At 41.2% G+C, this 14772-nt stretch overlaps 1 protein-coding gene across 1 annotated transcript in view; it reads left to right on the top strand.

Annotated features, from left to right (window-relative positions):
* Positions 1 to 2168: 2168 nt before the first annotated feature.
* The window catches only part of LOC139422074 (gamma-aminobutyric acid receptor subunit beta-2), a 90270-nt gene continuing 77666 nt past the window's right edge, over positions 2169 to 14772 (top strand). The window contains exons 1-3 of the mRNA XM_071173220.1: positions 2169 to 2252; positions 2389 to 2480; positions 3175 to 3242. Coding sequence (XP_071029321.1) covers positions 2170 to 2252; positions 2389 to 2480; positions 3175 to 3242 — 243 coding nt within the window. The 5' untranslated portion in view covers position 2169. The remainder of the gene's footprint in view (positions 2253 to 2388; positions 2481 to 3174; positions 3243 to 14772) is intronic.

Genomic DNA, 14772 nt, shown 5'->3' with positions numbered 1-14772 from the left:
TCGTGGCAGATGATACGCTGTGGTGTGCTATCTGTGTCCACAGGCTCTCTGCACAAACAGACTAGACTGGCCTCTCTCTCCATCAATACCCTTCATGCCAGCAAACAAACCCTGTACTTAAACACAGCCAAAAACGCTGTATTCCAATACATGGTGTGATGCAGTTTGACTGGACATGTGGGAGAAAATATGACTAGTGTTTGATTATGAAGAGTCAGTAACCTATCAGTCACTTGTAAACCTATGCTCTTCAGTCTTAGTGCTGAGAGGAAGTCTGTTTGACCTTGGAGAGGAAACACGTGAAAATAAACTCTCTGAAAGCAACATGATCAAGTGTTGAATACTTGAGATGTTATTAAGAAGTGTAGAGCAAATGAACAATTATTAGAAGGGGTAGTGGCTGAGACAGGGGTTTATGTGCATTCATGATGGATAACAAACAACAGAGGTGAGTGAATGAATGAACTAGTGACAATTTAACAAACCATTTTTATTGTATTGTGCATGGTGTGTTTTTATGTATCTGATGTAAACCACGATGGAAGCCAAATACACATGTCAGTTTTTAGCAAATGGACAATAAAGCTTTTGAATTTGACCTTGTTGTTTATTTACAAGTTTGTCCACTATGGTTTTAATGACAGATGTTCTAATGGTTATTTGTCTAACTGAGGTTTCTCTCTCTCTACATGGTCTAATTACAATCTCAGAATAGCTGGGTTATTCAGCTACTTTCCAAAAACATAATCTCATGCATAGCAAATCAAGTAACCAGGCTACAAGTAAACCGATATGAAACAAAATATACCCCAAGAGGGGACTTCAACATTCAATTGTCCAATAATGTCCACTAATATCATGTTGATGTAGGTCTACACATGTGGCAGCTAGTAGCTCAATGATACACATCTTAATTGTGGGTTGTTAAGGAATGACAGATGAGAGGGATGTTGATTAATTGTGACTATTGTCCAGGGGTCTCGTGCGCTCTCTGCCCAGTGCGGTGCGCCATTGCATTTGTATTCCACCAACGCTTGTCCACTTTTACAAAGTGGCATATGTCAGTTTCAGGAGTGGGTAGCGCTTGATTTGAAATGTATAGCATACTTTCTATTGTTCATGTATTCTATCGGCCTCGAGGCGCATTATTGACGCAAGAGCAACAGCGAGTGGTAATGAAACCAATTTGAACACGCCTTTGCAAGTTTGCGTCAAAAACCCGAACCCGTAGGAGAGGTGCAATGGGTGAAATTGATTGGGAAGTTGAGTCATGTCATAAAAACTTTGAGGAGCATCCCACCTTGAAAGAGAGAGAGAGCGCAAGCGAGCGAGCACATCCAGCCCAGCCCAGTCCAAACTGGCGTTGACTATTTCACGAATGCTCTGACATTATAGGTTTATATAGCCTATACATGTTGTGTTCGAATGATTTCAATCTAGGCCTACATATTCTGAATATTGATCAATTCCAAAGGAACGAATCATATGTTCCGTCGCTGCCCTGCCCCTCTAAACACACCACTAACAAATAATCCGATTATTACCTATTACTGCTCATCATTCTGCGCCTCAAAACATCCTGGATCACGCGCACTCTGAGCTGTAAGTGCTTCTCTCGCCCGTGAAAGAGAGAAAACGTGAAAGATAAGAGAACGTGTGTAGCTACAGCTCAGAGTGCGCGCATATTATGTACACACACTCACACACACTGTTAAATAGTTGTCCCTCCCAATGTTCTGTCGAAGCATGCAACAACCACAAATCTGTTGAAGCATACATTGATGTTAGATAAAGTAGCCGATGCAACACCTCATCCTAATTGCTATTGTTGTAGTCTTTAAACATTCCTTCTAAGTGGAATAAAACATCGATATGAACGGAAAATAAGAAGGTAAAGTGTTATCTATATTACGTTTGTTTCACACGTTTTAGAAAATCATGAAGGGCGAGTGAGATCTATCCGTTTGCCTCTAACTAACTTGTAGGCTTCGCTTGCCCATTAAAACATTTTCTCTGGCAGGGAAATTGCTCTACCACCAGCATCAGCAGCCACTGCTTCTTGATGTTGTGGTAAGAAATGCGCATGCGTCCCACACTGGAATTACTGCACTGGCCAGAATAAGTTGGATCTCGTCTGTCTTCACTGAAATCCAAAATCATATCAAAACTATGGCGGTGTTGAGAATAAGAAAAATGAGCTGCTTTGGGGTTTGGACCTTTCCTGTAATAGTGGCCGTGGTCTGTGCGCAAAGGTAAGTGGTCAGTTTAGATGCTCTTCACTTTGTATGGCTGTGCTTTACACTGTACTGTAGAAAAACTGTAGAAAACAGTTAAATAATGCCTTCAGAAGCCTGTAAATATAATAATGTATTCCTTCTCTTTCTCTAGTGTCAATGACCCTAGCAATATGTCAATCGTAAAAGAAACTGTGGATAGACTGTTGAAAGGATATGACATTCGCTTGAGGCCGGATTTCGGAGGTAATTGAAATAATTTAATACAAACTCTAATTGACGTTTCTGTTGTCAGCCCTATAACACCCAGTTGTTGCTCTAATTGGGTGGATCGCACAAATCCCTTCTCATTTTATAAAAGTTAAACGCACATAGTTTACCCACCGGTTGTACAGGTAGCCTATAGATACATTTGGCCACCTCGTTCCACATGTGCTAAACGACACGGATTAGGAACACTTTATAACACAATACCAGAAGGGTATTTTACATTGTAGGCTCAATCGACGATACACATTTTGACTGTAGTGTCATGAAACGTGATTTTCAATTCCCCAACCCAGTGTTATGTCGGCGATTTGTGTCTTGCCGAGGCTACCTTACGAACGCGCTCATCTCTCTATTCAGGTGTAAAAGCGGTCGACATAGGTACACACTTTCAATTTCCTCGGAAGCACTTAGACGAAATAAACACCATGCACGGTGTTTTGCGATGGACATCAAAGGCACCGTGCGCACCTGTTTTTTTTTAATGCCCATAGTGTTTGGTGTTATCTGGCTGACAGCAAGTCAATGAATGATTGCTCTCGTGTGTTGATGGCACGCAGTTGCTATAATTCAAAGTGTTATCACACATTTGTGGTTTATGGTATTCATTTTATAAACCCCCCAAAATAATGAAATGGTTAACATTACGGTCCGTTTTGTTGATTTGTTGCAGGTCCCCCTGTGGGAGTGGGGATGAATATAGACATAGCCAGCATAGACATGGTATCGGAAGTCAATATGGTAAGTACTCGATTATCACCCTCTCCTAATGATTTGTGGGTATTCCTCTGATATTCCACGCACGGTCTTTCCCAAAGGAAACCCCCCAGCGCACTGCAAGGAATAGGCTACCAGTCTAACCGATGCTATCAAAAATATTTTGTCTTCTCACAGCTGCATTGATCTGCTGGATATTGTCAATACACCTACGGTGATTGCTTGCATAATAGGGTAGGAACAATCCAAAAACCTTCAGAAGTCATCTCAATGGCAACAACCAATTTTACTATGAATATCGACGTTTTTAAATTCACACCTATAGGCCTACAATGTTGTTGCTAATCCACCCATAACAGAGTTTCACAAATGTGAATGTTTCCTAAAAACATGTTTCAGGATGTAACCTGAATTTCAATTTATGTCAGTTGATTATGGAAGCTCCTGCCTTATGGGATGAACAAAAGGGGTTGGTTGACATGTCACTTACCTGTGTTTGAGAAGAGTGAACAAGGTGGTTTGAGTCTTTGTAATGTGTTTACATTAGGTAGCCTGGAAATACTAATGTTTCAAGGAATTTACGAAGTGCATACTGCTGGAGAGAAGTTTTGCTTCATGCAAGAGCATCCCCTAGTGCTACTTAGTCAGAACTGCACATCAATGTAAAGGGTGACAGGTTTTCCAGGCTTTGACTGAGAGGAAAGGTCCCTCCACCAAACCCTTGGGTATCTTTTGGATAAAAAATCTGTGGTTATGCTTCCAGTCATATCAATATCTCCGCTAATCTCTGCTATTAGTATGTTCTCAGTTGTGTTGTCATCTCTCAGCTTTGACACGTGTTACGAGAAACCAATAGACCAATAAAGGCCTTTTTTTTTTACATGACACTGAAACTGCTATTATTATAATAAATATAAATAATATTATAAATGCATGTATTTAGATCACTGCTGAGTTCGCGTACAACGACTGCATTTGCGATGAAATAGCAGACACACACAAAGGTCTAGCTTTGCTCAGGTACATTTCAACTCTACTGGTTGTTGAAATGGTGTTTCCCAGTGGTAATGGGACTCATCGTGATACGAGGTTAAGAGCACACTGTTTTCGGCACAAATACCCATAGGCTTTAGTTTAAACTGTTGTCATCATAGTCATCCCCCACACCAACTGTAATTCCAGTTGGGTTTATTGTATAAAACAAGATGTATGATTTACAAGATGTTACTCGTGGAAGTTGCCCCTGTCATCCATATTAGCATGCATTTGCATGATGTCAGAAGGAAAGCCGGAGAGAGTAAACACATGGATCACTGGTCTAGTGCCCTCCGCATTTCGATTTGTCTGGCTCTGACTCCTGCATGCCTTCATCCAGATTAAACAGTGCTTTTCACTGTGTCGCCACAAAGCGAGTGGCCAACGCACCATGAACTGAAGGCTACTGCCTGTGGCAATGTGGACGACCCCTATGTGATGACAAGACGTTGGCCTTTGTTATGCGTCTGCATGTTTAATCTCCACCTGGGTTATTGCTTTAGATATTGATTTGACCTTTAATGCTTTCAACAAATATGCTCAGCGACTATTATCACGTTGCGCTAATCCACAAAGCCGGAAGTAGAAATAGGAGAGGGATTGTGCTCTTCCAAAAAGTTTTTTTTATTTTTTTTATTATATATTTTTTTAAATCAATACTTTGAGTCAAATGATCAGTATAATATTGTCAGAAATAGTACCGCAATATGTAACTGTATACATTTTCCCCCCCATCACTACTCTGTGGTGCCTCCTCTTTTATCTCAGCTCCCCCAAGCTTTTAGCTCCTCTTAAAATCATAGATGGGATACGGATGGTTTCTTCTTCTGTTTAGATTCAGGCCACATAGTTGGTTGAATGCATAAGCCTCACTACTTCCCCAGAGAAGCCCACATAGTGGACTGGAAGGAGGGGGTGGGACAGTAGTGTTTCCTAATGGACCCCTTTTAACAAGAGGCTGAGTGAGGGTGACGTTTTTTAAAGTCTACCGACAACTCATCCTCTCCCATCCTCCCCCACTGTACTCCAGCAGCACCATGTCTTTAGCAGCTACTCTACCTGCCTCAGACAATGTTAACTCATTAGAGCCAGGGAAGGGAGCTCCGTGGTGATGTGCTTGGTCTGTGGAACAAAGGCCCCAGGTGCCGTCTGTCCTCTGGTTTGAATTCGCCGTGGTTACTGAGTCACGTAACGTATGTTGATCCAGCGTGCCAGGTATTTAATAGGCCTGTGTTTGAATGCACATTCCCCGAAAAGGTCTTCTGCTCCTGGATGTTCTTCCATCCAGAGCCCTGGGAGGAGAGAAAAGGTTAGATGTGAGGCTGGGCGAAGTAAATCCTTGGCGTCAGGCCTGGCGCGCAAGAAAGTGTCCTAACATTAACAACCTGCTATTTGGAGAGGCAGTGTCCGTTAGGTTGGAGGGAAGGCCATGCACCTAATGTTGCTTGGGGTTCATATGATTCAGAGATAGACACACACATAATACAAATGAAATAGAGCAACTTTAACTCCATTCAGCTAGTTAATCTTTTTTCATGGAAGAATCTACTGCAGTGTTTTCCTACATTTAAACTAGTTTCTTTCTCTATTTCTTTCTTTCTTTCTTTCTTTCTTTCTTTCTTTCTTTCTTTCTTTCTTTCTTTCTTTCTTTCTTTCTTTCTTTCCTAGTTGAGTAATATTACTGTTGAATGAGCCATTTTTATTGTAAAAGACTATGCCAACAGAGTCCTCAGGGAAAGAAATACTCTGTGTTGAGGATGAGACAAACTTCTTCTCCTATTCCAAAAATCAGAAATACCATTATTGATGTAGACAAAGGTCAAGAGGAGCTTATTGATTGCTGGAGAAGGTGCTCAGAATGCAGAGCCCTCCATTTTGAAACTCAGCACAGTCGATTCATGGCAGCTGTGGAGATCAAGATATCACAGACATATCTGTAGAAAACTGTGAAGAACAGACTGTCCTGTATCAAAGGATTACTATACTGTATGATTAAGTGATTGAGAGATACAACGTGGAGCAAAATTTACCCAAGGCGTGTTTATGTTGGCATAGTTGGACACATTTATTGCAATAAGTTTAAAATATTGAGTGTTCCTGAGATGACACATGAAGCTGAAAGGGGAGAGTGGGTTAAGTTGAACCAAAGGGTTAATTGAGCCACCCATTGTTTCTAAGCAACCATACAAAACATGAATCATGTCACCAAGTATTTAGGAAGAGGTCATCATTTTGTGTAGTCGGTAAAGGAAGAAACCAAATCAAATGAATATATTGTGTTAGAGGTTCCATGATTCTGGTATCTAAACCAAAGTAGGTAATTTACAGATTGTTCCATACATCAGTTGGGTTCTTTATAATTTTCAATATAAGGTCCTAAACCTAGCATGATAGTGCATCCTTGTAGCTGTGTGGGCTAATATAGTCAAAATGTTTGTCTTAGGATAAATCGAGCCATTGGCCATGGGTAAAGTTGAGCCAATTGTTGAGCCAATAGCAAGTTGAGCAAATTGAGGTGTTTTCTACCCAGGTGTAATGCAAGGCCTTATCGCTGGGATATGAGGTAACACCAGGGCCTGGCCTATGTTTAAAAAAATACAAATTGTTACAAAGCATTTGTTAGGTGTTAAGCATGTGTTAAACTATGCTTAAAATGATTCAAATAGAAAAAGTGATTGTGATTGTTTTGAATTGTGTTTGGGAAATCAAGATAGACATGGTTTTAAAAAGATAGGGGTAATATTTCATTCAGTACCGAAATTTGGAGGCGCCTCAACTTACCCTGTCCCATTGGCTCAATTTACCCCATACGTTGTGCCAAGAGACCACTTTGTCCCTTGACAAGCTATGTATTCAAAACTGTGATGTTAATTTCTTTGGACAAGCTATGTTTTCAAAACTGTAACTGATTATTTCCAGGGATGCACAACATCCTGAAATACACTGAGTGTACAAAACATTAGGAAGGCCTTCCTAATATTGAGTTGCATCCCCTTTTGCTCTCAGAACAGCCTCAATTCATCGGGACATGGACGCGTTCCACAGGGATGCTGGCCCATGTTGACTCCAATGCTTCCCACAGTTGTGTCAAGGTGGTTGAAGGTCCTTTGGATGGTGTATCATTCTTGATACACACGGGAAACTGTTGAGTGTGAAAAACCCAGCTGCATTGCAGTTCTTGACACACTGAAACTGGTGTGCCTGGCACCTACTAACATACCTCGTTCATAGGCACTTAAATCCATTCACAATCTGAATGGCACACGTACACAATGTCTCAATTGTCTCGAGGCTTAAAAATCCTTCTTTAACCTGTCTCCTCCCCTTCATCTACACTGACTGAAGTGGATTTAACAATTTATATACATATGGGATCAGAGCTTTCACCTGGATTCACCTGGTCAGTCTATGTCATGAAAAGAGCAGGTGTTCTTAATGTTTTATACACTCAGTGTATATGTAGATATATTTCTTAGAAATAATACTATATTTCCCTTGATGGGGTGATGCCGAATATAGAAAATTGCTTAATTTACCCCAGTGTCCCCTAGGTTTCATGATGCTTGTGTCTAAACCAAAAGAGATCGTTCTAAGATTGTTTTGTACACCAGTTATGTACAATATAAGCTACAGTATGATGTCCTAAACCTAGTATGAAAGTGCATATTTCTAGCTCTGTGGGCTAATGTAGTCAAAATGTTTGTCTTGGGGTAAGTTGAGGTTATGGCCATGAGGTATGTTGAGCCAATGTCCACCCTACCCCATACAAATAATGAATACGTTTTGTCAGTTTTATGTCTCATACGCATAGTATTTATATTTTTATTGTTTACAGAGCAGATAGTATTGTGCCCCGTGTATACACACTTAAAACAGGGATGGTGGATGACTAAGCGCCTGCCTCTCCTTCTAAAGGTTGCATGTTGTCTCTGGTTCCAACCATTCTGAGTTAATGCCTAACCTTTAAGAATGCAGAGTTAATATCCCCCTAAGGTTAGTTAGCATATATTAGCTAGCTTAGCGCAGTAATGTGTGTGAAATTTTCCCCTGAGAAATGACTGCGCTAAGTACTGGACAAAATGCAATATATGTTATCTCCCTAAGGGATGTAGAAGACATCTGAAACTAGATGCTGTTGTAAAGTGCTATGTATGACGGGGAAACCAGTCTTGTCATTTTAATAGATTTGAGATACAATGAAATAATAGATGCCATGCATGTTGATGCTGGATCATCCATCCTGGCTGGGCGAGTCTGTGCCCTGGAAATGTGACACTCATGTGTACAATCTCACGAAGCCATCCTCTCAAATCCTGTCTCATTGACGTGACTAAGCGAGCAAATGCCGATCTTCACAGGCTAGTGTAACGCTAATTGTTTGTCAAGCAGTGTCTTTTAGAAATGAACAACTAAGTGGAAGAGCAGTTTCACAGAAAGGCCAAATAGATTTGGCTTCTTTCCCCTTAATCTATTCGATTAACATTATCCACGTGATTAGCAGGTAACCTTGCCTGAGACATGACATACATTTTTCACCTACGGCTGTTGAAAGTTGTAATAATACTAAGTAATCCTTTATACAGCAACATGCAAAAACCGAAACTGCCATGAATTACATTTCCTGGAAAATTATTATTATTTTTTTTCATTTTTTTTTTTCATTAGTCAGGCTTTGCCATGTGGCCTGTTACATGGCAAATTGTTTCATTTTCAGTTCAGTTGCCCTGTAATGGTCTCTTGGGTCCCTTTGACCTATTTAACCTGCCTGTTCCAACTGACAGCCATGGGAACTAACTGCTCTGGGCCCATCAACAAACGGAGTACAGACACAGGCAGACCCACTGGCTTTGTATACATTGCATATGCTCGGTTCATGCATCATTCAGGGACAAGTATATGCGGAGGGAATTCACAAGAGAGTGTGGGGTAGACACCAGAGATCAACAGCAACGCACACTGCATTCTACATCATTTGTTATGTACGTCCCTGTAGAGTTTGGGATCAATCGTATATCCAGTCATATTACATTTACTAAGAAAGCAGAATATCAATTAGATTGTTTATATGTATGCTAATAATGAGTTGACTGTCATTGCAAATGTGAAGGACATCTAATAGTGTTGATGATGGCGGTGGTGATGGTAATGGTGAGGATTGGTTCCTTGCCTTTTTGGATGTGTGGCTGATGAACATGACTGGCGTGGAGACAACAAACGTTTTAGATCATTTCACGCGCTTGCATCTCGCTCTCCAAGGTCTGTGGCTGCTCTAGGCACTGTTGTTTTCTGGTGATGTTGTGATCAACAAACTACAGTGGGCTTGATATCAATACTCTCTGGAGTGTGTATTCTCAGGAGCCTTGGTGGTGATAGAACAAGAATGGCCCACTGCCTCTGTGTATTCCAGACATGGTTCTCAGGGGAACTTCTGTTCCGCACACTCTGTGTTTGACTCAGAGAAAACTATTTTGCTGATTGTGTCGAAAAGACACTGGACTCATACATTAATTGAAAAGTGAAATTGAAACCAATTTGCTGACTTCCTCAGTATGTGAAACTCAGGGGAGAGTCAATTATGGGTCTCTTACGTAATAATCTCTGTGGTTATATTACCCTCCACATATTGGTATATTACCTTTTTTTTACGGTGAGGCTCTTGCATGTTCGGTATGACAATGTTGAAGATTACCCTCTACGCCTTACCTAATTAATTCTAGTGAAGTGTATTATTATTGAATACACTGAGTGTACAAAACATTAGGAACACCTTCCTAACATTGAGCTGCACACCATTTTTCCATCACTGCATCCTCAATTCGTTGGGGCAGGGACTACAAGGTGTCAAAAGCGTTCCATAGGGATGCTGGCCATGTTGACTCCAATGCTTTCTACAGTTGTGTCCAGTTGGCTGGATGTCTTTTGGGTGGTGGACCATTCTTGATACACACTGGAAACTATAGAGTGTGAAAAACCCAGCAGCGTTGCAATTCTTGACACAAACCGGTGCTCCTGGCACCAACTACTGTACCATACCCCAATCAAAGACATTTCAATATTTTGTCTTGCACATTCACCCTCCCAATGACACACATACACAATCCATGTCTCAATTGTCTCACGGCTTAAAAATCAACCTTTAACCTGTCTCCTTCCCATCTACACTGATTGACATGGATTTAACAAGTGACATCAATAAGGGATCATAGCTTTCACCTAGATTCACTTCGTCAGTCTTATGTTATGGAAAGAGCAGGTGTTCCTAATGTTTTGTACACTGTACACTTTATGTGGCAGCTTAAGTGAGTGGGTGGGGAGTTCCTGTCTGTTACAACCCATAACGCTGCCATGTTGATTTTTACCAGCGAAGAGACATGTGGCGGGCCATGTCACATGACCATCTCCTCCATTACACAAATGAGTCACAAGCTAAGGGGAGCTTTGTCATGTTTAGTCAGCCAGTAATTGTCTTAATGGCTGCCTCTGAGCTTTGATATGCCCATTTTTAATTTCGACAACTTTGCAATAAAGCAAGAAACCTCTTCCATGTACATGCAGCACGCCCTCTTTCATTATTAAAGTTAATGAAACAAATGGCGGCACGTTCCATTTAAAAGGCAATTGCGGTTCAGATTGGAAATGTTAGTGTTTTTAATCATTTGCCTTAGTGGATTAATTGCGTTGGTTGGAGATTCCAGCACACACAGGCTTTCAGCAAGCACTATTCTTGAAATCTGTTTGAAAGCAAATGAGGTCATCCTGTGTTTCTAACTTTTTTTTTTTGTATTAATCTTATAGAACAAGGTATTGACAGTCTTTCTGGACACACAGACACATGTGGTTGTTGTGTTTTGTCCTTCGAGGACCATACTGTAACACCTAATTGCTTTTGCACTTTGTCTGCATCTTTTATTGATTGGCTGGATTTGGAAACACTGGGTTAATACAATTGTCAGTCACATATGATGTCACACATGAACTAAATCATCAAACATTCATCATTTTTTGGGGCACCCTTGGTGTATGTAAGTGGCCACGTTATAGCCACATAAGTTAACAATGGCATTCTGCTTTTAATTAGACGGATCAAGAGGGGTATTCCACAGTTAAACTGGAGCATACATATTAATGTCCCTAGTACCAATGGCAGTAAGTTCACACTGCAGACTCAACAGGACTTTACCAACTTGACTTCTAATGGTTGGAGGCTCCCACTTGTCTGCTCTGCTCAAAAAGGCCTGTCATGGCTCATTAGAAGTGCAGGCTGTCATACCCACTGTACATTACAGTCTGTGTGGCAGGAGTATCATTATACAGTGCAGCACCAGAGGTCCACCTGCTTGCCCATTACAGTCATGTGACTTGTGACTAGTGTTGTACACACTGTTAGTAGTGGGGGCCACTAAAACTTTTGGTGTACCTCTTGCTGGTCCTACAGTGCCTTGCAAAATATTCATCCCCCTTGGCATTTTTCCTATTTTGTTGCATTATAACCTGCAATTTAAATTGATTTTTATTTAATCTAATGGACAAACACAAAATAGTCCAAATTGGTCAAGTGAAAAAAAAAAATGTATTCACCCCCTTTGCTATGAATCCCCTAAATATGATCTGGTGCAACCAATTACCTTCAGAAGTCATGATTAGTTCAACAAAGTCCACCAATATGCAATCTAAATGTCACATGATCTGTCACATGAAGTTGGAAGTTTACATACACCTTAGCCAAATACGTTTAAACTCAGTTTTTCACAATTCCTGACATGTAATCCTAGTAAAAATTCCCCGTGTTTGGTCAGTTAGGATCACCACTTTATTTTAAGAATGTGAAATGTCAGAATAATAGCAGAGAGAATTATTTAGTTCAGCTTCTAGTTCTTTCATCACATTCCCAGTGGTTCAGAAGCTTACATGCACTCAATTAGTATTTGGTAGCATTGCATTTAAATTGTTTAACTTGGGTCAAACATTTCAGGTAGCCTTCCACAAGCTTCCCACAATAAGTTGGTGGAATTTTGGCCCATTCCTCCTGACAGAGCTGATGATACACGGATCATTCCATCTTCAATTTTCGCAATTATTCAATTTAAAAAATACCTAAAGTTGTATTACAAAAGTAGTTTGAAATGTAAAGTCTACAGGTAACTTTTGAGATATTTTGTAGTCACGTTGCGCAAGTTGGAACCGGTGTTTTTCTGGATGAAATGTGCCAAATAAATGGACATTTTGGATATATATGGACGGAATGAATTGAACAAAATGACCATTTGTGATGTTTATGGTACATATTGGAGTGCCAACAGAAGAAGCTCGTCAAAGGTAAGGCATGATTTATATTTTTATTTCTGCGTTTAGTGTCGCGCCTGCAGGGTTGAAATATGTTTTCTCTCTTTTGTTTATGGATAATAGCATTGTTTGCTTTCGCCGAAAAGCCTTTTTGAAATCTGACATGTTGGCTGGATTCACAACACTTGTAGCTTTAATTTGGTATCTTACATGTGTGATTTCATGAAAGTTAGATTTTTTAGGAATTTATTTTAATTTGGCGCTCTGCATTTTCTCTGGCTTTTGGCCAAGTGGGACGCCACCATCCCACATATCCCAGAGAGGTTAACAAGATATTTGTAGAGTGGTTGAAAAATGAGTTTTAATGACTCCAACCTAAGTGTATGTAAACTTCCGAATTCAACTGTATGTTCTGTAAGGCCCCAGAGTCTGCAACACCACTAAGCAATGGACACCAACAAACAAGTTGCACCATGAAGACCAAGGAGCTCTCCAAACAGGCCAGGGACAAAGTTGTGGAGAAGTACAGATCAGGGTTGGGTTCTAAAAAAATATCAGATACTTCCCACGAAGCACTATTTAAATCCATTATTAAAAAATGGAAAGAGTATGGCACCACAACAAACCTGCCAAGAGAGTGCTGCCCACCAAAACTAATGGACCAGACAAGGTGGGTATTAATTCGAGGCAACAAAGAGACCAAAGATAACCCTGAAGGAGCTGCAATGCTCCAACAGCGGAGATTGGAGTATCTGTCCATAGTACCACTTTAAGCCATACACTCCACACAGCTGGGCTTTACAGAAGAGTGGTCAGAAAAAAAGCCATTGCTTAAAGAAGAAGCAAGCTAACACCAAATCAAATCAAATCAAATTTTATTTGTCACATACACATGGTTAGCAGATGTTAATGCGAGTGTAGCGAAATGCTTGTGCTTCTAGTTCCGACAATGCAGTAATAACAAGTAATCTAACTAACAATTCCAAACTACTGTCTTGTACACAGTGTAAGGGGATAAAGAATATGTACATAAGGATATATGAATGAGTGATGGTACAGAGCAGCATAGGCAAGATACAGTAGATGGTATCGGGTACAGTATGTACAAATGAGATGAGTATGTAAACAAAGTGGCATAGTATAGTATAAAGTGGCTAGTGATACATGTATTACATAAGGATACCGTCGATGATATAGAGTACAGTATATACGTATGCGTATGAGATGAATAATGTAGGGTAAGTAACATTTATATAAGGTAGCATTGTTTAAAGTGGCTAGTGATATATTTACATCATTTCCCATCAATTCCCATTATTAAAGTGGCTGGAGTTGAGTCAGTGTCAGTGTGTTGGCAGCAGCCACTCAGTGTTAGTGGTGGCTGTTTAACAGTCTGATGGCCTTGAGATAGAAGCTGTTTTTCAGTCTCTCGGTCCCAGCTTTGATGCACCTGTACTGACCTCGCCTTCTGGATGATAGCGGGGTGAACAGGCAGTGGCTCGGGTGGTTGATGTCCTTGATGATCTTTATGGCCTTCCTGTGACATCGGGTGGTGTAGGTGTCCTGGAGGGCAGGTAGTTTGCCCCCGGTGATGCGTTGTGCAGACCTCACTACCCTCTGGAGAGCCTTACGGTTGAGGGCGGTGCAGTTGCCATACCAGGCGGTGATACAGCCCGCCAGGATGCTCTCGATTGTGCATCTGTAGAAGTTTGTGAGTGCTTTTGATGACAAGCCGAATTTCTTCAGCCTCCTGAGGTTGAAGAGGCGCTGCTGCGCCTTCTTCACGATGCTGTCTGTGTGAGTGGACCAATTCAGTTTGTCTGTGATGTGTATGCCGAGGAACTTAAAACTTGCTACCCTCTCCACTACTGTTCCATCGATGTGGATAGGGGGGTGTTCCCTCTGCTGTTTCCTGAAGTCCACAATCATCTCCTTAGTTTTGTTGACGTTGAGTGTGAGGTTGTTTTCCTGACACCACACTCCGAGGGCCCTCACCTCCTCCCTGTAGGCCGTCTCATCGTTGTTGGTAATCAAGCCTACCACTGTTGTGTCGTCCGCAAACTTGATGATTGAGTTGGAGGCGTGCGTGGCCACGCAGTCGTGGGTGAACAGGGAGTACAGGAGAGGGCTCAGAACGCAACCTTGTGGGGCCCCAGTGTTGAGGATCAGCGGGGAGGAGATGTTGTTGCCTACCCTCACCACCTGGGGGCGGCCCGTCAGGAAGTCCAGTACCCAG

This window comes from Oncorhynchus clarkii, chromosome 12 (genome assembly GCF_045791955.1).
Source record: "Oncorhynchus clarkii lewisi isolate Uvic-CL-2024 chromosome 12, UVic_Ocla_1.0, whole genome shotgun sequence".
In the NCBI taxonomy this organism is placed as follows: Eukaryota; Metazoa; Chordata; class Actinopteri; order Salmoniformes; family Salmonidae; genus Oncorhynchus; species Oncorhynchus clarkii.
Note: the sequence above shows the minus strand (reverse complement) of the source record. Positions and strands in the feature narration are given on the sequence as shown.